This window comes from Mastomys coucha, unplaced genomic scaffold, assembly GCF_008632895.1.
Source record: "Mastomys coucha isolate ucsf_1 unplaced genomic scaffold, UCSF_Mcou_1 pScaffold21, whole genome shotgun sequence".
NCBI classification, from domain to species: Eukaryota; Metazoa; Chordata; class Mammalia; order Rodentia; family Muridae; genus Mastomys; species Mastomys coucha.
This window is the reverse complement of record NW_022196904.1, coordinates 130,323,372-130,346,366: the sequence shown is the minus strand read 5'-3', so window position 1 is coordinate 130,346,366 and position 22,995 is coordinate 130,323,372. Positions and strand designations below refer to the sequence as shown.

Genomic DNA, 22,995 nt, shown 5'->3' with positions numbered 1-22,995 from the left:
CAACACTCCTCGAGCGGTCAGCATGCTTCTGTAGGCCGGTGTCTTTGGGGGTGGGGGGCTCCCAGCCTGCCTGAGAAACCTGTCTCCCTTCAGATGCCTCCACAAGGAGCAATCCTCATTTAGTACACACATAGTGCTGTGAAGGTCAAAACTGAGAGGCCCTGTGGGGGAAGGGTGACCTCTCTCAAGCTCCCTGCCAGCTAGTCTGTGGTTCCTTCTTGCAGGTGGTCACTGCAGAGGTCCTAAGAGACCCCAGTGACTCTTCTGAGTATGCTGTTTCCACTGCGCGGGAGGTGAGCAAGGCTTGCCGCAGGAGGCTTTCCACATGTATGTATGACAAGGCCTCTGAAGCCCTATAAGGTGGGAGAGCCATAAACCTCTTATTTCCTGTCAGGGTTTCCGGTTGGAGGATGTAGATTGGAACAGCGTTGCCCAGCGATATCCCAACCTCTTCTCCAACTTCAGTTTCTATTCGGATCAAAAGTAACTGTATTGGTCAAGGAGTCCCCAGGGGTCAGGGGAAGGGAGGATTTGGCTTGACTTGGTAGTGGACTAGTTCTTACTGTATCCTTAAGTGTCCCCCAGCTAAGTCACATAACTCCTAAGCCTCAGCTATGATGAGGAGTATGTAGAATGAGTTCAGAACAAGGGGAGGAGCTCCAAGGTTATCATCAACCTTATTAATTTACCATTGCGGTGTCTAATTCCTGAGTTTCTAGAACACAAACCAGGGTTCCCATTGTCTTGGGGAGGCTAGCTGGGGTTGGGGGCATGGGCCCTGATTCTAGGGCCAAAGCAGCTAGTGAACACATCATGGTCCCAGGCTGTCCCAGCCCCCAAACTCCGAAACTGATGCCTGGGACTCAGAGGGTGTCATCAAGCACAGAGAGAAGCCTGCCAAGATCCTGGAGTGGAGCACCCTGCCTTCGGTAGACACCAGTAGCTCCAAAAGTACTGAGTCTGACACCAGTAGCTGCCAGATGGTTCTACATTCTGGAGAAAAGAAGATGACTGGCCACCCACCCCAGGGAACAAATTTAGCTTCTTCTGAGCAGATGCAGGAAGACACTAAGAGCTTCAACGAATACACAGAAGGTTGGGTGCATCTCCCTTTCACTCTTTAGCAACCTCTCATCTCTGCCCAGAGTCCTAGTCATGTCTTCAGCCCCCAGGGTCCATTTGCTTCTGCCCAGGATCTGAACCCAGTGACTGTTTCCCTATTATGCAGACCCCTGGTCTGGCCTCCCAGGGAACATCCCACTGGACTCTTTCTCATATTCTTTGCCCCCATAAAGGACTTCTTTTTCTAGATCTCTATAAAAGCGGCTCACCCTCGTGTAGCAAGACTGTTTTGGAGTCCTATACAGACCTTCACCACCCATATACAAGACCCCAGTTGAAGTGAGGGCTGCCTAGCCATGAGCACACCAGGAAATGTGGGAAGGATTGTATGGGGTGGCTTACTGGGTAGATGGATCCCCTCTTCCCTACTCAGCATCCCTTTCTGGCTCCAGCCCATTTGGCTGCTGCTTGAAGATCACTGCTGTCAGCTACCGAGAGAAGTTCATCCGCATCATCAACCAGTCACAGGCAGAGACAGTTGACCTGGGTGGCTTTGTTCTGCAGCAGCTTGTGAGGGACTTCCCTGTGTGCATGTACCGCTTCCCCCCTGGTACTCTGTTAGCCCCGCAGCACCACATCACGGTGAGCCCTGCTGCTTGCAAGCCCACCTTGCCTGTCCCAACCCACACTGTTCCTCACTTAGTACCTGGCCTTTCCCTAGGTATGGGGAGAAGGAACCAGCAGGACCAAGAAGCAGCTGCCAGTGTCCTCAGGCCAGGACCCCTTCCAATTCCAATCTAGCCGAGGCTGTGTGACAGTGTTAGTCAACCCCCAGGGTCAGGTCAGTGCTGACCCCAGCCAAGGAGTTGAGGAGCCCATTGGCCTCACCCGGTTAGAGTTAATGACATGGCCTGATGGCCTTGTAGGTCCTCAGCGAGTATCAAACTGCACCCTGCATGACTCTGGGCTCAAAGATCTTCACCGACAATATTGACTGGTCCATTGACTGCTTCCCGCTCTCAGAGTCTGAGCCCAATGTTGACCCTGGTGAACAGCAGCGTCAACCTTCATCACCACAGAAAGGTCGGGCAAAGGATGCTCGAGCCAGGCGCAAGAAGCCAGGGTAGGCACAAGCTTCTGATTCTGCTTTCCCAAACCTGTCCCTTTTCTCTCCAGGCATTGCCTCCAGCAGGACTACTACCTTGGCTCATACCTTCTTGCATTACACCCACCTTTGCCTGGAATTGACTAGGATACCCCTCAGGTCTTTCCCATATCTCCAGGACAGGTGTTCGTCAGCACAGGCTCTCTGGCACTAGCGGACTGAAGGCCTCACGACCTCTTCGCCCCACAGAGACCCAGGATATCTTGCCACTCCTAAGCACCCGAAAGCTTCTTCCCCCTGGGGAAGTTCTTGCACAGCAGGAAGGTGTGAAGACTGAGACATCAGAGCTCCTGCCCGTGATCCCAGAGTGTCCCTCAAGAGTGTGTCTTGCTGAGGACTCACTGGGTAGGCAGGAGCGCAAGGTCCAGGTGAGTGTGATGCTGTGGCCCAGGACTCTTTGATCTGTTAGTCCACACGGCTCTTATGCTCCAGTGTTTTCTGCAGGTATGCCGGAAAAACGTGGACCTGAGTTGCCCCATGGTGGCCCTGTCAGTACAGAGCACAGCCCAGAGCAGATATGGCTTCCGCTTTCTCTGTTACCCTCCCATCACTGAGGAATTGTGCCGGCGGTTGTAGGTCAGCTAGGCCAGGCAGGCAGTGCCAGTTTCATAATTTATTGAACCAACCATTGCTTACAAAGTAAAGCAACCACTGCTTACAAAGTAAAGCACATTTCTGCATACCTGAGAGTTGAAAATGATTCGCTTGGCTTTTACAGAGGGTATATGTTGTCCCAAGAGAAAGGAACTGCCCCACATAAGGAAACCTGCAAATCTTCCCAGGATGGTTGTGCAATTTTGAACTCTAGGATAAGTAGGCTCAGAACTTGGGCCATATAGATGACCCAGAGTCCTGGGATATCTAAAGGGTCCAGCCCCAGCTTCACCCACTTCACTGTGGCCCCACCTAGGCCAAGAGATATCAGCAAGTGAGGGCTACACTAAGGGAGAGAATGGGCTGGAGGGATAGGGTTCAGGTGATGAAGGCAGTGGAGCCCTGGAGGGCAAGCTGCTGGACCTAGTGCTGGCTTTGGGTCTGGACATCCCTGGGCTCGATGGCTGGGGCCTGAGGACACCTCCAGGGCTCTCAAGGCAGTCACTGCAGCCAATCTCTCACCCAGGACAGACCCCTCACCCAGGCTAGGCCCCAAGCTGCCCAGGACTCTAAGCCTACGTCCTCTGAAGGGCAGGTCTGCAGATCTCCCCAAGGAGCTGATGCCTGACTCAGGTGGCATTGGGTACTTTGGGGGAGAAGGGATCAAGTGAAAGCCTGATGTCCTGGAAAGTTCTAGAAAGCAAGGAAGAAAACAGAATGTCAGAGAGGACCTGTCAGACAAGTGGGGGAGTGTTAGTTGGTACCCATCCATAACCTTGCAGCCTGTAGGGGCAGTGCAACCACAGGTAGAGAGGGTTCCAGAGTCCTTTGTGGTACCTACAGGTGGGCAGCATCCCTTTCCCACTAGGCTACCTCCCTTTGCCTTGCTTCATCTGCTTCCCAGAGAAAATATGGCTTCATACCTGTGGCTAGTTCTAGGGCAATGATTCTCAACCTGTGGGTTTTACCTCCACAGGGGTTGCATACCAAATATCCTACATATCAGATATTTATGATTCATGGCAGTAGCTAATTACAGCTATGGAGTTGTAATGAAAATAATGTTATGGTTGGTGGTCACCAAACATGAGGAACTATGTTGCAGTATTAGGAAGATAGGAAACCACTATTCTAAGTCCAACAAAGTGCCATGAGGGTCATATGAACTTCATCCTTGAGTATATGTTCATCCCTGAGGGTCTAGTTCTTAAGCTTCTGTAATAGTATGAGGTAGGTGGCTAGGGTCACCTAGTGCCTTTAGGCCTAACATCTGTAGCAGGGGATCCAGGCACTGTTCCATCAACCCTTCTGTTGGTCACCTTCCTACTGTCATTTAACCTGTGCAGTTCTTGTCCACTGGGTGGCCAGCTGTTGATCCTCTCAAGGCCCTCTTCTTGCCCACTGCCCCAAGCACCAGGTAGTCTACAGAGGGGCAAAAGTGTGGTTGTTTGGTCCTTCAGAGATGGTCATTGACAACTTTTGCACTTCTCTTTTTATCTATGTCTACAATGTACCTTTCTAAGGCTTGCTAGGTAGGGGGTCTCCTCATCTTCAGTCACTCTGGTTCTCTTGGAAAGGGTTCTGCCTGGCCTAATTCTGTGTCTCTATGCCAACCCAGGTTGCCAATCCAGGTCAGTCCTACCTGGGTTGAAGCCATTGGGTGTTCCTTCTCTGCCTTGGTCTGAGGTGGTTCTGTTAGGCACTTCCCACCCCTGGATTCCTACCAGTTCTTCCTGAGAATCGTTGTCTGTTTCTAGATGCCCTTGGCCACCATGAGGCTCTCAACAGATGCCTGCCTCTGGACTTGCCCGTATCCTCCTTTGTGGAATGCCTCCCTTCCTTGTTTATTAGCCCAGGTGCCCTTAAGATGTCATGGTGTGGAGGAGGAGTTGGGATGAAACCCACTCAACCCTACTTTGCTAAGAGGATTGTCTTATGCAGCTCCTCCCAGAGCCCAGCAAAGGAAGGGGCTGAACTTATATTAGGCTACTTTGAGGTGGGGATAACCATGCCCAGGTGAGGGTTCAAGTTACTCTTAGGCATCAGGGTAGTACCTGAGACCAGGCGTGGCGGGGTTAGGGAAGTCTTGGGTCCAGTCTGGTCTTCCTGTTCTACAGGATCCTTCTGTGGGTCCTGGACTTGGACCTGGGCAGGTCTTTCCTGCTGGAACTCCAGCTGTCTTTGGAGAAGAGAACTGAGGTGGAGAAAAGGGAGAGCTGCAGCTATGTCTGTCTCAGACCCAGACCCAAATGACCATCACACTGGGATGGATCACTGGCCTGTGGCTTCTGTGGCTATCTTGGGGAACCAGTGGCTGCTCAGCCATAGAAGCTTCCATCCCAGATGCCTCCCACAACAGACAGGTTGAAAGGTGGTAGGGCTGGCAGGGAGAGGGGCACCAACCGCAGGCCAGGCTCCCTCCAGGCCCGAAGCCCAGTCATGGCCAGGTCACAGCTTTCTGCAGGGTCAGGCCTTGGGGTGAAGGGTCTGATGGCCAGTTCTGGCCTATGTGGGGGCAGCTGTTCCAGGGGTGCCCATTCCTAGGAAGGGAAAGGGCTGGTATGGGGACCCTGACCCTGGAATGGGAGGGCCAGAGCATGAGCATGCCAGTAGTCCTGGACATTGATTTATGGTGGGGGAAGCTCTGGGTGGCGGTCTAATTCAGGAGAAGGACTCAGGGTGATGGTGTATTGTGGGGTGAAGGCAATAGGTGATGGTCTACTTTGGGAAGGAGGACTATAGTTCTTGCCTACTTTGGAGCATGGGAAAAGCCTACCTGGTACTGGTTTCTACGTTCCCGAAGGCCTTTGGTGGGGTTCCCACAGAGAACTTGACCAGGACCTGAAGAAGAGGGTATGGCTATGGTTTGGGGTCAAGGTACTACAGGGTTGGCTCTGGGACATATAGGTTCAGTTACCATGGGTGAGGTTGCTGGCATCGTCTTCTGTGGCTGGGTTCTCAGAAAGCAGACCATCAGGCAAAGGGTCTCCAGGAACCAGCAGGGACAAGGCCCATGGCTGGGTCTCAGGCACAGACAAGGTTGGGTCAAGTTTCCGAATGGTGGCTCCATGGGGACAATCTGTCCAGGGTTAGAACCAGAGATGACTGGGCTCATGCTAGCCAGCATGCTTCAAACTCAGACCACAGAGCAAAACCCTGTTGTTCAAGAAGCTATGTGACCCAGGGCTGGCCTGTAATAGTTCCTTTTCCTTCCAGAAAGATCCAAAGCCTCAGACCCTCCTCTCCCTCAACATAGGACAGGGGAATCCAACTGTTGCTGCTCATGGGAGTATCTTAACCGGGGGTCAATGTGCATGGATCTGGGGAGATAAGGCTATGAAAGAGAATAAAGTGCAGACACCCATCTCTGAAAGGCCTGGGGAACTAATGGAAGTCTTTTTCCTGAGGAAGCCTGTCCTCTTGGGGTACTGGTGGAGGCCTGTCTTCCTGGAGGGCTGGTAGAAGTCTCTTCTGGAGTCAGGGGTTGGGGCATAGTATAGACATCTGTAGTAAGTGTCTAGCCTACCCAGCCGAGGGAGGAGAATGTCAAGCACGCTGCCTTCCTTGATGGCTTCCTTCACCATCAGCCAGTCCTGGCTCAGCTTCTGGGGAGCAGGCAAGTTGGTACATGTGGTGGGTACCTCATCTAGAATATGGAGCTGGGGGATGAGCTTCTTTACCTCTGCTCTGTAGTTGTAGTCTTGGGGTGCCTATAGGGAAAGAGTGGGAGGCAGTAGACCTGAGTCTAGTGGGCCCCATAGGTCAACTGTTTCCTTCTTCCAGACTCCTGTGGTGCAGGATAAAGGTGATATTGCCTTATCCTACTAGACCCTAAGGCCTGTAGGGACTGGACTTTCATCCTCTCAGAGTATATACGGTCACCCCTGAAGCCCAGAGCCAAGATTCAAGGAAGTCCTCTAGCATGTGGAATTGATCATGGGTTACACCAAGCAGCAGCTATTGAGGTGGACAGTGAGCTTGGAGCATGTGTGGCATTGTGGGGTGCATGTGGATTCACCTGCTATAAAGGAGTTTGCATGTACCTGATATTTCAAAACAGAGTTAAGCTGTTTAGGCTTCCAGCAACAAAAGAGGTAGATACAAGCCAGAAGATACATGTGGGCTTAGAAGTCCCCATTCTGTGGGGCCCTCCCGAATATATGCTGACTGGGTGTTCAGCACACACACACCTTGTTGGAAGGGTCAGGGTCTGGCTTCAAGCACACCATATTTCCCTCCAGTGTGAGCGTGGCCAAGTGTGGGCACAGCTGCAGGTACCGCATCTGTCCCAGGTCCTCCACATTGTTGCCCTCAAGGTCCAGCACCTCCAGCTGCTCGAGCAGGCACAGTGGGCTCAGGTCCGAGATGTTGTTGTAGGAGACATAAAGTTCCTGAGAACCACATGGGGAGTCTCAGTCAGGGTCTGTCCTGATCTCCATTCCTTGTCCCCAAGTGTTACAGACTTACCTTCAGTGCCAAGAAGGAGCCAATGCCATCCAAGTCAGTCAGGCCACAGCGAGCCAGCCACAGTACCTGCAGGTGGCCAAGAGAAGTGCCCAGGTCTCTGCAGAAGGCAGGCAGAGTGGTGTGATGGTTAATCTTCAGTGTCAACTTGACTGGAGTTAGAATCACTTAGGAGACACATTGGGAGCATGTGTCTGTGAAGGTATTTCCAGAAAGATTTAACTGAGGAGGAAAGATCCACCCTGAATGTGGGTGGCATCTCCTCATGGGCAGGGATCCTGAAGAAAATAAAATGAAGGAAGGGGAAAAGCCAGCTGATTCTGGGGCTCCTTTTTAACCTGCTCAGATGTGAGCAAGCTTCCACTTCCACCGATATGAGCTGCTCCTGCTGCCATGCTTTCCCTACCTTGATGGTGTATCCCCTAAATCATGAACCAAATGAACCTCTCCTCCTCTAAGTTGCTTCTTGCCAGTTATTTAGCCACAGCAAAGACAAGAAAAAGTAACTAACTACCGTAAGTGATCAGTGCTGTTATGGGGTTTTCTTAAGCCAACAGAAGCCAATGCCATGCTACCAGGCACATTGGCTGCCTGCGGGTGCAGGGATAGTTGTAACTTGCTTGTGGTAGCTTCCAGCTGATGAGCTCCAGAGATCCCTACTCCCTATCTTTCCCTGCTGTAGTACCATGGGCATAGTTAAAATATGTTCCTGGAGAGCTTATGTCTGTGGGCACAGAGGTCCTTGGAGTACTGGGACCCCTTCCCAAACATGCTGAGTGCTCAGCACCCACAACTTGTTAGAAAGGTCAGGGGGCCAGCCTGAGACATACCAGACTGACCCTGAGGACCTACCTTCAAGTTGCTGCCTTGGCCCAGCTCTACCTGTTACCTGTGGCTTTCCCTCCCACGCTGGCCTACTATACCCATGAGGCTGAAATGTACACAGATTCTGTGTCTAAGGATCTGGCTTTGCTCTCTCTTGCTGTAATGCTCTTCCTGTAACACTGAACTGCTCTTTGCCTGGTAGTACAATTGCCCCTGACCTGAGGCTTCATGAACTACCTGTTTCTCATGGCCCTAAGTCCTTTTGGTAATGACTCATCCCTCATCCACCATGTAGCCCATCTGGGGCTTGTTTTCACTGTTGCTGTACATTTACTTTTAGTCTTTGTCCTTCAAAATCAGTTGCCTTAAATCACCATTTCCTCTCTCCCTCTCCCTCTCCCCCTATCTCAACCTCTCTGTCTCTCTGTCTGTCTCTGTCTCTCTGTCTGTCTCTGTCTCTGTCTCTGTCTCTTTCTCTCTCTCTCTCTCTCTCTCTCTCGTGTGTGTGTGTGTGTGTGTGTGTGTGTGTGTGTGTGTATAGACATTTGTGTGGGTGCTCATGGAAAGCAAAAGAGGCTATTAGATCCCTTGGGGTTAGAGAAGCAGGTGGTGCCAAGCCACTTGATGTGGGTACTGGAACTGAATCTAGGTCCTCTGAAGAGCAGTGTGTGCTTTTAACTAAGTCATCTCTCCAGCCGACCCCCCCACCGGCCCCTCTTCCCCCTTATTTTGGGGGGAGGGTGAGAGAGGGTTTCTTTGTTTAGCCCTGGCTGTCCTGGAACTCACTCTGTAGACCAGGCTGGCCTCAAACTCAGAAATTCGCCTGCCTCTGCCTCCCAAGTGCTGGGATTAAAGGCATCCACCACCACTGTCCGTCCCTGGCTCCTTTCAAGATGTTCTCAGTCTGTAGCCCAGGCTGGCCAGGAACTTGAGGCAGTTTTCCTGTTTCAGTCTATTAGCCAGTTGTGTACCACCACACCAGCAATCGAATGACTATTTAATTTTCCCTTGGATAGAATTCTGACACACCAGAAGAGGGCATCAGATCTCATTAACAGATGGTTGTGAACTACCATGTGTTTGCTGGGAATTGAACTCAGGACCTCTGGAAGAGCAGATGGTGCTCTTAGCCACTGAGCCATCTCTCCAGCCCCTCTGTCTCTCTCTTAATACAGGAGTGTACCACCACACCAGCTATCTGTCTTTCTGTCTACCCCCACACTCTTTCTCTCTCTCCCTTCTCCCCAACCCTGTCCTATTTGTGTGTGTGTGTCTACTTGTATAATATGACACCTGACATCCACTTGGAGATTAGAAGACAACTTGTTGGAACTGGTTCTGTCCTTCCTTTGTCCTTCCTAAGCCTTTAAACAAGATTTATTTTTACTTATGTGTCTGTGTATCTGAATGTATGCCTTGTGTATGAAGATATCCTGGCAGGCCAGAAGAATGTTAGACCTCTACCCAGGGCTGGCGTTAAAGATGGTTGTTAGCTACCTGACATGACTGCTGGGAACCAAATTCAGGTCCTGTGGGAGAGCAGCAAGTGTTCCTACCTGCTGCACTATCTTTTAAACTCTGTCACGGAGAGTTAGTTTTAGTGTTATCATGCCTGTCTGGTAGCTCACATTGGTTTCCTGAGGGGGTGCCTTCAGTTTGTTTGAGGCAGTGTAATTGTTTTCATCCATTCCTTTTCAGAGCTTACCCACTTCTTCTTGCAACCTGAAGCTCAGAAAAAGAGTCCATGACAGGACTGAGCTTCAAGGAGTCAGGCAACTTCCATTGCTTTTGGTGGGCCACATATCCAGCTAAAGATAAATTCTTGTTGTAGAGGAGTATTAGGAAATAATTAGATTTTGCCATACCTTGTAATAATAGGAAAACTGCAAAATTTTTAGAGTTGATGGCAAAAAGTAAAGCATATACCATTTGTAGGATCTTGTAACAGACACAAAGAAAAGTCTAGATTTTAAAAAGTTAAAATAGCTTAGTATGGTGGTATACCTGCATTGCATGCAGTTCAGGAAGCTGAAGGAGGCAACATCATGACCTCAGTTCAAGGCTAGCTTAGGCAACCTAGTGAGACCCTCACCCCCATTATTTTAAATAAAACAAGCAGGATGTGGTGGCTCATGCCTTTAATCCCAGCACTCTGGAGGTAGACATAGGTGGGTCTCTCAAGGATAGCTGATTTACAGAGAGAAAGAATGCCAGGACAGTCAGGATACCTAGAGAAACCCTGTCTCAAAAAGGCAAAACAAACAAACAAACCAACCAAGCCAGGCACTGTGGCTCACACTTGTATTCTCAGTACTTGAGATGTAGAAGCAGAGACAGGAAGATGAAGAATTCAAGGCCAGGTGCTGGAGAGATGATGACTTGGTGCTTAAGAGCACTGGCTGTTCCTCTAGTGGACCAGAGTTCAATTCCCAGCATCAACATGGTAGCTCATGACTATCTAAAACTCCAGTTCCAGGGGATCTGACACCCTTATCTGGCCTCTGAGAGCACCAGGCATGCATATGGTGTACTGACATACATGCAGGCAAAATAACCATAACCATAAATAAATAACAATAAATAAGATAATAAAAAAGAGTTTGAGGCCAGCCTTGGCTATATATTGAGTTTTAGGTTAGCCTGGGTTAGTTGAGACTGTTTGAAAAAAGACAAAAGTTGGAGGATTAGAACTGAGGCAAGCCCTCAGTTCAAGGAGAAGAAACTATAACAAAGCCAAAAGGGAAGGATGAGCTTAGTCAAGGGAAGGATGCGCTTAGTCAAGGGAAGGATGAGATCAAGAGAAGGGTGAGCTAGGGCTGGAGAGATGGCTCAGCAGCTAAGAGCACTGACTGCTCTTCCAGAGGTCCTTAGTTTGGATCCCAGCAACCACATGGTGGCTCACAACCACCCATAATGAGATCTGATGCCCTCTTCTGGTTGCTTCTGAAGACAGCTACAGTGAATTATGCCAGAGCGAGCAGGGCTAGAGCGAGTGGCCATCTGTACAGCTACAGTGTACTCACACATTAAATAAATAAATAAATCTTTTAAAACAAAACAGTGTATTCACATACATAAAATAAATATATCTTTTTTTTCTTCTTTTCTCTTCCTTCCTTCCTTCCTTCCTTCCTTTCTTTCTTTCTTTAATGTATGTGAATACATTGTCAAGTCTGGAGTAAGGACAGCAGAGGAAAGTGTAGTGCAGACCACACACTGAAGACATAGATAACCCAGTACTGAGGGAAGAGGAGACCAACTAATGGTCCAGAGTTCTTTGCATATGCACATGATTCTCACAAATGATAGACGAAATTGGAGTTCACTGGAAATGACAATGCTTTGCAGACAACTTTGCACCAGAATATAAAAGATAATTCCTAGGAATTAATAAGAAAAGAGAATCCATCCCCAAATTAGCACATGGTACAGGAATTGAGCACTAGCATCTCTCTGCAGGGAGAGAATGATAAGCAATAAAGGCATATAAAAAGGGTGCAATTTTGTTTTGTTTTGTTTGGTTGGTATTTTGAGACAAGAGTTTCTCTGTACAATCTTGGCTATCCTAAAATTATCTCTGTAGACCAGGCTGGCCTCAAACTTATTGACCTGCCTGTCTCTGCCTCATAGGTGCTGGGATTAAAGGCATGCACCACCACTGCCTGACCATCCAAATTTATTTTAACAAATTATCTGTGGAGCATCAGAGTGTAAGTGGGGTTTCACGCACAGTGGCACTGAGCAAGAGATGCTTGTCTAAGCTCTGACGGCATGAAGTCATTCTGTGTCAGTTCCAGCCCATGTATTTAGAACATTTGCATGCATGCGGCAGTTATTTTCAGAGGCTAAATTATCTCAGCTTCAAGTGAGATGACAGCCACCACATTTAAATTATTTCCTAGCCCTTATAATAGTACCTGAGATTTTAATATTTAATACTCATCTTTGCAGTCATCTAAGTTAAAATAGTACCTTAGGGGATGCTGTTATTCAATCAGTTTCCTGTTACAAATATCTGTTCGTTTTCAATCATTACAGGTTGGTAAACGTAAACACCAGTCAGCTTAGGTGCAGGATTGGATAACTGAAAGAAAGCTAAAATCGTACTATGCTTTTCTTTGTTGTGATCAAATTGCTGAGGGTATTTTCAAAACGTTTGCAATCAGACTATATTTCCTTTAGAATTATTTTGTTATGTTTTTTCTTTGTTGTTTTGAGGCAGGGTCACATGTGTTCCAGGTTGGCCTTGAACTCACTATCTATGGAGCTGAAGCTAATCTTCAACTTGATAGTGTGAGATTACAGGCCTGCACCACTACACTCAGCTTTATTATTTCTTAGTTGTGTACCACTTTTGCTTCTGTGTCATGGTTTCCATCATTCATTTGTTTTTTTAGAGTCAGGGTCTCACTGTGTAGCCCTGGGTGGCCTGGAACTCACTTTGAAGACCTGGGTTGGCCTTGAGCTTACAGAAATGATACTGCCTCAGCTTCCTGAGTACTGGAATAAAAGGTGTTTGTCACCATTCCTGGTGGCCTTCATTTTATTTTAGGTGCATTCTTTCTATAGACCTTTATTATTGTTTGAGATAATTTGTTCACACAGGCCTAGAAAACATCTCTGTTAATCTGGAGGAAGAGCCACTTGCTAGCATACCATGCAAGCCCAGGCCTCGTGTCTTCTCTAGAAAGGGCTGCTCAGCTCCAGCACCATGTGGCCAAGAGGCAGAAGCATCAGCTTTCTTATCTTTGCCTGCATTTACACATCTTCATTGTTTTGTTGAATTTTGTTTAATGCTTTATTTGTTAAACAGCAATGTAAGGAGATCAACTGGAAACAAACTACACTTGGAGTCCAATTCAGATAGTTAGAAACTTGAGAGAAAATGGAGAGGAGAGAGCCAAAGCAGGGTGTGTGTGTGTGTGTGTGTGTGTGTGTGTGTGTGTGTGTGTGGTGTCTACACTGCTGTGGACTGAATCCAGGAGCTCATGTATGAATGACAAGCACTCTACCAACCAAGCTACATCCCAGCCTCTTTCTAGAGTTTTGACTGGAATTTCCCTCCTTACACTTCTAGGCTTGGGCCAGTAGCATCTTCACAAACACATTTGTTCAAACTACTAATCTGTTGGTACTCTTGGCTTTGTTCTTTCTAGTCCAGAGAGACAGAACCACAAGATGACCTAGCACTTTGGCACTTTGAATGCAATGTTTTAAGCTAGTTCTTGAGAACTCTGAGAACACTAAACTTTCTTAATATTTCAGTCCCTGTTCAGGAGATATATGTTCTGCTGGGCCTAACCTCAAGTGGAGGGTCAGCTTGGAGGCAGCTCCTACCTTCTCTTCTTCCTTAGGGATATCAGCCACTTCCCTCCATCTCCTGGCCCTTAGGGTATAGTTAATGCCTGGGTTGCAATGAGGTAAGGGAGCTTGGGAAGCTCTAAGTCTAGACTGGTTTGAGGCTGTCTGTCCCTCACTTTTCTGAAGGTCAGGGAACACACTTGGCCCACTAGCCACAGGACCTAGAATGACCACCTTGAACAAGACCCCAGCTTTGGTTTTCCTATCACTCACAAGTGACAGGTGTCTCCCTATGAGGGTGATAAAGAGGTACTTGCCTCATGGTAGGGTGCTAGAAATAGGAGCCAGGGGCACCAACATTCTTGGAAGGCGGGATACTGGGACCCACCCATAAAGGGTCTTACCCCAGAGTCTCCCTTCTTCCCCTTCCACAGAGCCCACACCTGGGTAATGTCTCTAAAACCATTTGACCCTCCAAGGGTCAACAGGGTAGAACAGAGTTGAGAATAGAGGCAGCCTGCCATAGCTGAGTTCCAGGCCCCAGCCCTTGCTTGCCCTAGACCAGGCTCTCACCTGAGGGAGCCCAGGTAGCTGTGGTTCAGCTTCAGCTGGATCAGGTTAGGAAGGTGCAATCCTGTGGACCACAGGAAGAAGAGGTTGGCCTGGCCCCAGCAACCCTGCCCATCTCTTTGCAGTGTCTTCTGCTCCCCAAACTCCCAAGAGGCATCAACATCTGAGGGGCTGTTCACAGGCCCATGGCCTCTTCTGGCTCATAGTAGGACTGAATCTGTGAGTCTTCTGAAGGTATTCTGAATCATCTCTCCCTCTCCATGTAGGACTGCATGCCCTTTCACCTATGTATAGGCTAGCACAGGTAAATTGGTACAGAAGGTACACACACTGACAAGGACTTGGCTTGAAGTGGAGCCAGGCTGGCATGGGTGAGGTGAATCCTGAGCATCTCCCCTCATTGACTCCCAGGGCCTGAAGTACCCTCACCCCAACCCTGAGACAGATCTTTCACTATGCAGCAAATTAGATAACAAGTCTCAGGAATGCCCTGCCCGCGTCCTGCACAGCCTAAAGCTGCAGAAGGCTTCCATTTTCAAAGCTTCTTAAGGTGAGACCCTGACCCTCTGAGACAGAATCTCTGAAAGATGAAAGGAGGGGTGTAGGGTAGCCTATAAATCCCCAAGGACGAGCAGGTGTCCCTTGATCTCACAGGGGCACAGAGATCCTACACAGAGCTGTGAAACACTTACATGCAAAACTGAAAACCAAGCTATCCAGGATGGGGAGTGTTTAACTTTACTTGTAATCAGAGAAAAGCAAACAAAATGCACAAGCATCCTGAACAGCAAGAATCTTTCCTGTTGGGACGGTTTTGGTGAAATTTGAACAAGGTCTGTGACATAGATAAGAGCACTCTATCAGTATTCTTTTCAGACTTGGATCTTTATACTGAGAGTACTTAAGATAATGCTCTCTGTAGGAGAAAGCATTAATGAACCATATCTTCTCAAATGGATTTAAAAAAAACATGGTTTTCAGGGATCTCTCTTTCTTTCTCTCTCTCCCTCCCACTCTCTCTCTCTTCCTCCCATTCTCTCTCTCTCTCTCTCTCTCTCTCTCTCTCTCTCTGTGTGTGTGTGTGTGTGTGTGTGTGCACTTACTTGTGCTTGAACAAAGCCATGAGGAAGAGAGAGAATGCTAAGATCTCTGTGGTAATTAGAGAAGGAGATTCTAGGGAAAGGGTACATGAGGGATTGATATAACATTTGTACACTGTATCTATAAATTCCAAATCATTTCCAAATAAGCTCTGGAGTACTTTGCATGGGAACATAGTATCTTTGCTATTTTGCCATACTGGTACTGGTGTTTGGTGTGGTCCCTCTGAAAAGTCATTTAAGAATATAGACCGTGGGCTAAAACTTCTAAGCTGAGTATGGATCTTAGTTCTTAGGTCCAGTCTTAAGGAAAGAGACATGCTGCCCAAGGTGTTGGCTAGCTTTTCATTTACAACCAGGAAATACAATTGGCTCATTGAAAGGTCTAGCTGTGACAGTCACGGGGGTGTGACCGGCGGCTCTCACCGAAGTTCCCCAGGCTGTTCTTACGGGTGTCCACACACATCTCCAGCACCCTCACCAGTTGGAGGTCATCTACCTGGGCCAGGGCCTGCTGCAGAAATCATCAGGTGTCACTCCAGGTTCTCTCCATGCTCTTGGCTGAGGACTCTGTAAAGGTGCCTACTGGAGCAGGTGGAGGTGCTCCCCTGACTCCTCCAGGTTGGGCTTTCCATAAGAGTTTAGATGGTGGGCATGACGTGAGCAGAGACTGTAACTCTTTGACTATCAGGGAAGGAGTACTGCCAGGGAAGGGCCTGCACTTGGGGTGCCAGTCTCTAGATGAGACCTTCAGAACAGACCCAAAAATGTAGTTGGAGCCCAGAGGCCTGCTGAGCAGCATCTGGTCACAGCATACCTGGACCAGAGGACATACAAAAACACTCATGCTGGAAGTGAAGGCATGGGGGCCCTACTGGTCTGTCTGTTCTTGTAGATGGACTAGACAAGACATTCTTGTGTATGAAATGTTGCCATGGTCTCTTAGGACCCTCAGCCATACCTGCTATGTAACCAGTGGATACCTTGGGGAGCACATGCAGTTTCTGGCCTAGCAGGCTAACCAGTTATTCTGAGGAGGTCTTGGATAATACCATCCATCAAGCTTTTCTCCTTCATGGTGGCCAACTATGAGTAAGTTGCAAACTCTTAAGTACTGAAAGCATCAGAGTCACCCAGGTGGACTCTACAAAATCTTAGGACTCAGGGATGAGGTGAAACAATGGGCTCTCACACTGGATTTGGAGGAAAGTCTTTACCTGCTGCCAATATAGTCAGTGTACCAAGGTCAGACCCTGCCTCAGGCAGGTTGAGAGGAGACAAAGGAACTCTAGCCTTGGTAGGGGCCGTGGACCATGACCAGCTGCCCTCCCTGCATCCCACTATGCCATCTTTTTGTCCTCCCTGTTGCAATATTAACTCTTGAGTAAAGGACTTCTTGTTGGCTTGAGCACAGGCATCAGCCAATAGTTATGGAATCCTGGCCCAACAGTGCCATCTGTAATCTCGATGCCTGGGGATGCTTGTGTCTGTCACTTGGGGTTGCTGGCAGGGACCCTAAAGGTAGAAAGGCAGGGGGTACCTAGTGGAGGGAAAGCTAGATATCAGTAGAAGGGGTACCAAGATGTCACTTCATGCAGACCCATGGTGGAGCCTCAGGCCCCAATCACTTACCAGTCGAGCAGGGGATAGGTGCTCCTCCACCCGCCGCTCCCTATGGATATCCCCATGACTGCCCAGTCTCTTGTTTTGTGGGTGGGGGTTGTTTAGGCCCTGCCAGCTCAGCTCCCGTACCCGGATACTAGCTGTGCCTGGTCGAGATCCCTGGGATCCATCCCAGGCTGGGTCCATCCACGTCCAACCTGTTAAGAGAAGCAGAGGGCCAAGTCTCCTTTACAAGGTTCTAGTTAACAGCAATGACCCATAAAGCCACTAGATCAACTCTGATCTTCCATCAGCTTTCCATTTCCCAGCCTGATTTGGCCTGGCCTGAGGGCCCCGGGTAATGTCAATGGTCTAGATAACTGGACAGTACATATCCCTGGCATTAGTTTCAGCTCAATGTTTTGGTTTTTTGTTTGTTTGTTTGTTTGGCTGATACCATCCCTTTGTTTCAGTATTTTTTAAAAAAGATGTATGTATCCATTTTACAATTTGTGTGTGTGTGTGTGTGTGTGTGTGTGTGTGTGTGTATGTGGAAGCCAGAGAACAACTTTGGGTGCCATTCCTTGGGTGGCATCTTCTACTTTTGAGATGAGGTTTCTCACTGGCCTGGGACTCACCAAGTAGGCTAAGCTTTGTCTCCACAGTGCTGGGATTATAAGCTCACACTACCATGCCTGGTATTTTATATGATAATTCTGGGGATCAAGCTCAGGTCTTCATAGTTATAAAGCAATCCATTTGCTGTCTGAGCTATCTCCTTGGCCCCTGGTTCTATATTTGTTTCCCACAATGAGTACTGGCTCCAAGCTTTGCTCTCTGAGGCTTCACAAAGGCTGTGAGTTGGGGCTGGAAAGCTAGCTTGGTGGTTAAGAACACTTGTTCCTTTTACAGAGGACCTGGGTTTGATTCCATCCATGTTGGGTGGCTCACAAATGCCTGTAACCAAGGGTTCAGATGCCCTTTTCTGGCCTCTGAGGGCACTTGTGCTCTGTGCTACACAAACACACACAGACACACACAGACACACACAGACACACACACACAGAGAGAGAGAGAGAGAGAGAGAGAGAGAGAGAGAGAGAGAGAGAGAGAGGAGAGAGAGAGAAGCTTACAAGATAAAGATTTTTTAAAAAGGCTGTAAGTCTAGGGATACTGAACAGGATGCCTGTCGTGACCAGCAATAAGCTGTTACTGACCATGGCTGTGGATCTGCCTTCATTAATGGTCTCTTGAGTCTAGGTTTAGGATCAAGATAGCAGACATTACCTCCAACCACACAGTCCTCTGACTAAGTACCTGAAGGTAGCCAGCCAGCTCCTGCTGTAGGTCAAACATCCGGGCAAGGGGGCCACATGTGTCTACATGTAACACCTGTAAAAGAGAATTAGATTAGCTTCCTGGTTAGGTCACTGTGCTCCATGACACCCGAGCTAGCCAAGGCCACAGCACCCAGAAGCAAGCAGGTACAAGAATGGGGGGCTGTTAGGTCCTGATTTCCCTGTGACCATTCTAATGGAGGATGAAGCTCATAACAGTGAGGATTCAGCCAGGGTCCCTCTAGGTCACCCAATGCAAATAAAGACATGATTCAATCCTACTTCTACTCCTAAAGGGGATCCTGGGAATGTTCTTGCCAGTCATCTTCTGTGAGCCCGCCTCTCCTGCACTCCTTCCCATACTTTTAGAGTTTTTTTCAGGTGCCTCTACACCTCTAGTAGGAAGATCATAAACTGTTTCTCCTTAAAGATACAGAGGTCTGTGTTTGGCTCCAGATATTATACTCAAGAGCTCTTATACTCAAGAGACATCGGCTAGAGTAAGAACTCTGTTCCGACCATTAAGTATCCTTTCTTCTTGGTCATCCTCCATGGCCTCCACCCTGGTTTGGCCGACCCTTAACTCCTGAACTTCCTGTCTTTCCAAGATACATTTCTCTAGTAAGAGTGATCCCCTTCCACTGCACTTCATGATTTATTGCTTACTCTGTCCTGTACGCCTTGTCCCACAAGAAGTGGGCTGCACTCCTTGGCCCGGCTTCCCTCTAGCACAAAGGACATAGAGAGGCGGTGCCAGGCTCTCACCTGAGGGGTGGGCCAGGGTGCCCAAGACTTGGGGCGCAGCCCTAGGCCCCTCCACCGCGGCGGTCGCTCTCTCAAGTGAGGGCTTTTTTTATTTTTTATCACCGCGGTGGGGGTTGCGGACCTGGAGCCATGGCAACGGGGGCGGGGCTCATTTGAATACCCAAATATTCGTGAGCCGCGGGCATCCGGGGCTGCGGCAAGATGAGCCCCGCCCCCTAGCAACGGTTGCCGGGACACGCGGCAGATCCGGTGGAACTGCTCCCTAGAGTAAAAGAGACAAGCCGGACGGCTGAACGCAGTGAAGACACTCACAGTGGTTCAGAGAGCCGCCTGTGAGAGGCTTCTGGCCAGCTCTCAGTTATCTGCCTGCTAGATGAATAGAACAAGCCGAGCTCGCACCCCGGGCCGCGACCGGGGTGAGCGTGCAACCCCAGGTCTGCACCACTTGAGTAAAAGCCCTGTGGGTTTTCTGAGGACGTGCTTACTCGTTTCTTTGAAATTTCAAAAAGTGTTGAAAACATGTCATTTGCGTCTGACACAGATGTACCCTACTTGCTTCCACTTGAGTGGAACACTTCATTTCGCCCCAATACCAACTTTTCTGACTTTCGGGGTGGTTCTTCAAGTGGACGCAGTGTGAGCTTCTGCAGTGTTGGGACCTCGAGTTTGAGGGAGGTAGGAGGTCTTCTCCAAAGCACGAGGAGCGTGGTGTGATGGGCCGACGCTGCCCCAGAATGGAGCCTTCGCTCCACCTCGGCCTACGAGAACAGGCAGCTAGGGGTTCCGGCGAACTCTGTCTTCCTCTGTTTTTCCGCGTCCGCGGCGCAGACAGTCCCCGACGCCAAGACCCGATCGGAATGACTTTTCCGCTCGTGGGCCTTTGGGCCTTTGGTGAGGCTGCAGGGTGGAGGCTCTGTGGTAGGCCCTCGACGCAACCCGAGCGTGCACCAGTTTCTCTCCGCAGGAATCCCAGGCTCGTAAGCACCGTCTCCGTCTCTCTCTTCTGCACCTAGGAACTAGACATCACTGGTGAGTGCAGCACCCAAATTCCGACACAGCCCTCCCGGTTGCTCCAGGAAGCCCCGCGTAGCTGCGGCTTCTGAGGGATGGGTTGCTCAGCCAACCACAACAGGTCGCGGTGGGGAGGCATTCGACCAATCACTGGCCGCCTCGAGTTGACGGACGGGCGCGGGGCGGGGCGGGGCGGGGCGAGCGCGGTCTCGGCCAAGTCCCCGCCGTCCGCTCCCGGCGCCCGCAGCCCGAGCCGCACCCGCCGCGGACGGAGCTCATGCGCGGGCCCAGCCGGCGCCCGTCCGCGCCCCCGCCCTGCCCCGGCCCCGGCCCCGGGGGCAGTCGCGCCAGCAAGCGGTGAGTGAGGGCACGGGGTGGGGCGCGGGGCGCAGGTGATCGGTGCTTCCTTGCTCCTTTCGGCCCGGCAGCGTGCCTAGCGTCCAGCTTGCCCGCCTCTGCGGCCGGGCTCGCTCTGCCTGTGGCCGTCCTCCCAGCGAGGCACCGCCCGGGCCTCCGGAGACTCTGCGCCCCGCGGCCATCACGCTCGGGCCTCGGGGCCACAAGGACACCCGCGTTGGGCCCCAAGCAGGGCCTTCTGCTCCCAGCTACCCCTCGCGTTCCTGCAGTCACCTGCTTCCCACACCCTCAGCCGGTTTTTTCCCCCTCTGAGGAAGCTCCCTGGCCCCTTGTGGAAGGTTTGTCTTAGTGGAGGGCAGGGTCCTTCTCTAGCTACCCTCCCCCCGCTGCCGGGACCGCGCCTGGCATGCAGTAGGTGCTCAGTAAATAGTTGTAGGTTGCACCCACATGCCGGCGGGCCAGAGCCGGTTGTAGGCTGGTATTGGCCTGCCTGGGCACGCTGAGGCCGCCGTGGCAGGACCTGTTTTTTGGGGGGTGGCCTCAGACCTCAGGCGCCTCCAGTTGAGGGTTTCTGCCTACCTAGCGACTTCTAATTTGGGTGCGTGGTTGGGAGAAGCTCTCAGCTGTCAGCCCTGCCTTGGGGGCCTCTCCCTGCTTCCTCACACAGCCATTAAGTGCTGTTTGAGGAGGTGGGGGGGGATTCCTCCCTTTTCGAGTTGGAGGTGCCACAGGTGATCGACTGGGCCACTAGCTGGCCTTCCTGTTCAATGCTGGAGAGGGCCCTTGGGTCAGGCATCTATTAGCAGTCTCAAGTGGCCAGGACCTGGCTAAGTGTGCTTCTCATTTACAGGTGGGGCAGGAGCTCCTGGATTGGCAGCCCCTGTAGAAGCAATGACAGAATACAAGCTTGTGGTGGTGGGCGCTGGAGGCGTGGGAAAGAGTGCCCTGACCATCCAGCTGATCCAGAACCACTTTGTGGACGAGTATGATCCCACTATAGAGGTGAGCTCTGGCAGTGGTCATGGGTCAGAGTTGGGACAGGCCCAAACAACCAGATTTTGTAGGTACTATGGGTATGATTCCTACCTGGTCCATTGGGGTATGAGAGGTGCGAGGGTAGGCTGGTTCTGTGGATTCTCTGTCTGAGGAGAGGTGGGACCCCTAAGCTGTGTTCTTTTGCAGGACTCCTACCGGAAACAGGTGGTCATTGATGGGGAGACATGTCTACTGGACATCTTAGACACAGCAGGTCAAGAAGAGTATAGTGCCATGCGGGACCAGTACATGCGCACAGGGGAGGGCTTCCTCTGTGTATTTGCCATCAACAACACCAAATCCTTTGAAGACATCCACCAGTACAGGTGAGCCACCTATGGCTAGCCCATGAGCCCATGGCATATGTGAGGAGGGTTTTCTGTGCACACTGAGGCTTTATGTCTTCTTTTGAATGTCCTGGACACAGTCATGCCTGCAGCCTGCTAGCTGGCTCATATACACCCCATCCCCCCCCAGGGAGCAGATCAAGCGGGTGAAAGATTCAGATGATGTGCCAATGGTGCTGGTGGGCAACAAGTGTGACCTGGCCGCTCGCACTGTTGAGTCTCGGCAGGCCCAGGACCTTGCTCGCAGCTATGGCATCCCCTACATTGAAACATCAGCCAAGACCCGGCAGGTGAGCTTGTTCCCCTTTCCACAGCTAGTCAAGGATTCACCGCGCACCCCGACCCCCACCCCAGCCAGGGAGCAGAGCTCATCGCCCCTCTCCCTCAACACAGGGCAGCCGCTCTGGCTCTGGCTCCAGCTCCGGGACCCTCTGGGACCCCCCGGGACCCATGTGACCCAGCGGCCCTCATGCTGTAAGTCTCCCAGACCGCAGGGCTGTGAGGGAGGCAAGGGCCAGGGTCTGTTTGAGCTTACGCCCTGTAGTTCTGGGTTCACATAGCTCCAGGGCAGGATGGGGTCCATGGAGAGAGCTGCCCTGAGCCAGGCCGGAGCGGTGACCCAGGGGCCTAGTTTTTCTTGTCCCCAGTGCCCTTCAGTGTTGTTAGGTGGTTCAACTTGAGACGTACTGGGGGTCTGGGAGAGTTCTGAATTGAGTGGCTCTGACTTTCAGCGATACTCAGGAGACTGGCCTGTGCCTTTTAGATGGCCAGAACCCAGCTCCCTACTTGTGTTGGTTTTGCAGCTGAGGAAGGGAGCTTTCAGTGTTGGGGTATTAACTGATCCAGGCAAGGAGTCTCTTACCCAGACAGCAGCGCCCCTTTTCTCCTCAGAGTCCTCTCTGATCTAGTCCCTCTGTCCCCAGGGTGTGGAGGATGCCTTCTACACGCTAGTACGTGAAATTCGGCAGCATAAACTGCGGAAACTGAACCCGCCTGATGAGAGTGGCCCTGGCTGCATGAGCTGCAAGTGTGTGCTGTCCTGACACCAGGTGAGGCAGGGACCAGCAAGACATCTGGGGCAGTGACCTCAGCTAGCCCGATGAACTTCGTATCCACTCTGATGTCCCTGCTCCCCCAATTCTGCCAATCCCCCTGCCTGCAGTCAGTCATGTCCTTTGCGCCCGTCCCGGCACAGGCTCAGGACGTGGAGGTGCCGGATGCAGGGAGGTGGTGCTGACGGAAGGAAGGAAAGAGAAGGGAAGGAAGGAAACGATGCTGGAGCCAGGCCAGTCCAGGGATGGTGGACAGATGTGACCAAGACCTTCGCATGGACAATTTGAACAGACTGTCATGAACTGTCCCTGTTGCCACTGGCACCCAAGTCCTCCACCCCTCTCAGTTCCCTCCGGGCGCCTATGAGGGCACACATTGAATCACAGTAAATTATTTGATGGTCTTGA

At 50.7% G+C, this 22,995-nt stretch overlaps 2 protein-coding genes across 22 annotated transcripts in view; one reads left to right on the top strand and one right to left on the bottom strand.

The window, feature by feature from the left end:
- The window catches only part of LOC116103207 (GTPase HRas), a 25,373-nt gene extending 2,378 nt beyond the window's left edge, over nt 1-22,995 (top strand). For 5 of the 12 annotated variants that reach the window (XM_031388796.1, XM_031388795.1, XM_031388799.1 and 2 more), the window contains exons 6-19: nt 225-293; nt 395-483; nt 824-1,095; nt 1,311-1,401; nt 1,515-1,704; nt 1,784-1,903; nt 1,989-2,185; nt 2,346-2,595; nt 19,799-19,814; nt 21,004-21,155; nt 21,336-21,514; nt 21,666-21,825; nt 22,459-22,584; nt 22,731-22,995. In XM_031388796.1, the coding sequence (XP_031244656.1) occupies nt 225-293; nt 395-483; nt 824-1,095; nt 1,311-1,401; nt 1,515-1,704; nt 1,784-1,903; nt 1,989-2,185; nt 2,346-2,595; nt 19,799-19,814; nt 21,004-21,155; nt 21,336-21,514; nt 21,666-21,825; nt 22,459-22,578 (1,905 nt within the window). In that variant the 3' untranslated portion in view covers nt 22,579-22,584; nt 22,731-22,995. Of the gene's footprint in view, nt 1-224; nt 294-394; nt 484-823; nt 1,096-1,310; nt 1,402-1,514; nt 1,705-1,783; nt 1,904-1,988; nt 2,186-2,345; nt 2,596-19,749; nt 19,815-20,000; nt 20,154-20,789; nt 20,885-21,003; nt 21,156-21,335; nt 21,515-21,665; nt 21,826-21,928; nt 22,010-22,458 lie in introns of those variants that run through there. The other 7 variants (XR_004123431.1, XM_031388801.1, XR_004123432.1 and 4 more) reach the window with 7 other exon arrangements.
- Nucleotides 2,826-19,898, bottom strand: Lrrc56 (leucine rich repeat containing 56). Of its 10 annotated transcripts, XM_031388810.1 has the most exons (15): nt 18,786-19,009; nt 18,001-18,075; nt 16,714-16,901; nt 15,508-15,595; nt 13,985-14,045; nt 7,289-7,385; nt 7,012-7,212; nt 6,502-6,531; nt 6,348-6,426; nt 5,739-5,900; nt 5,598-5,662; nt 5,225-5,361; nt 4,876-5,015; nt 4,160-4,243; nt 2,826-3,514 (listed from the first exon to the last, which is right to left on the bottom strand). In XM_031388810.1, exons 3-15 carry the CDS (start codon nt 16,888-16,890, stop codon nt 3,168-3,170), a joined length of 1,668 nt encoding a protein of 555 aa, XP_031244670.1. In that variant the 5' UTR covers nt 16,891-16,901; nt 18,001-18,075; nt 18,786-19,009; the 3' UTR covers nt 2,826-3,167. The 10 variants fall into 10 exon arrangements, with proteins under 10 accessions (XP_031244670.1, XP_031244667.1, XP_031244668.1 ...); XM_031388807.1 differs by lacking the exon at nt 18,786-19,009 and adding an exon at nt 19,383-19,898 and having other exon boundaries at nt 6,348-6,531; XM_031388808.1 differs by lacking the exon at nt 18,786-19,009 and adding an exon at nt 19,271-19,368 and having other exon boundaries at nt 6,348-6,531.

What these genes read in the sequence shown, in the direction of transcription:
- Lrrc56 (XM_031388807.1), bottom strand. Translation starts at nt 16,890, where the DNA reads ATGGACCCAGCCTGGGATGGATCCCAGGGATCTCGACCAGGCACAGCT. An exon ending in GCTCCTTCTTGGCACTGAAG is followed by an intron (nt 7,213 to 7,288) that starts GTAAGTCTGTAA and finishes TGTGGTTCTCAG; the next exon opens with GAACTTTATGTCTCCTACAA. An exon ending in TGGAGGGAGCCTGGCCTGCG is followed by an intron (nt 5,016 to 5,224) that starts GTTGGTGCCCCT and finishes TCTCCACCTCAG; the next exon opens with TTCTCTTCTCCAAAGACAGC.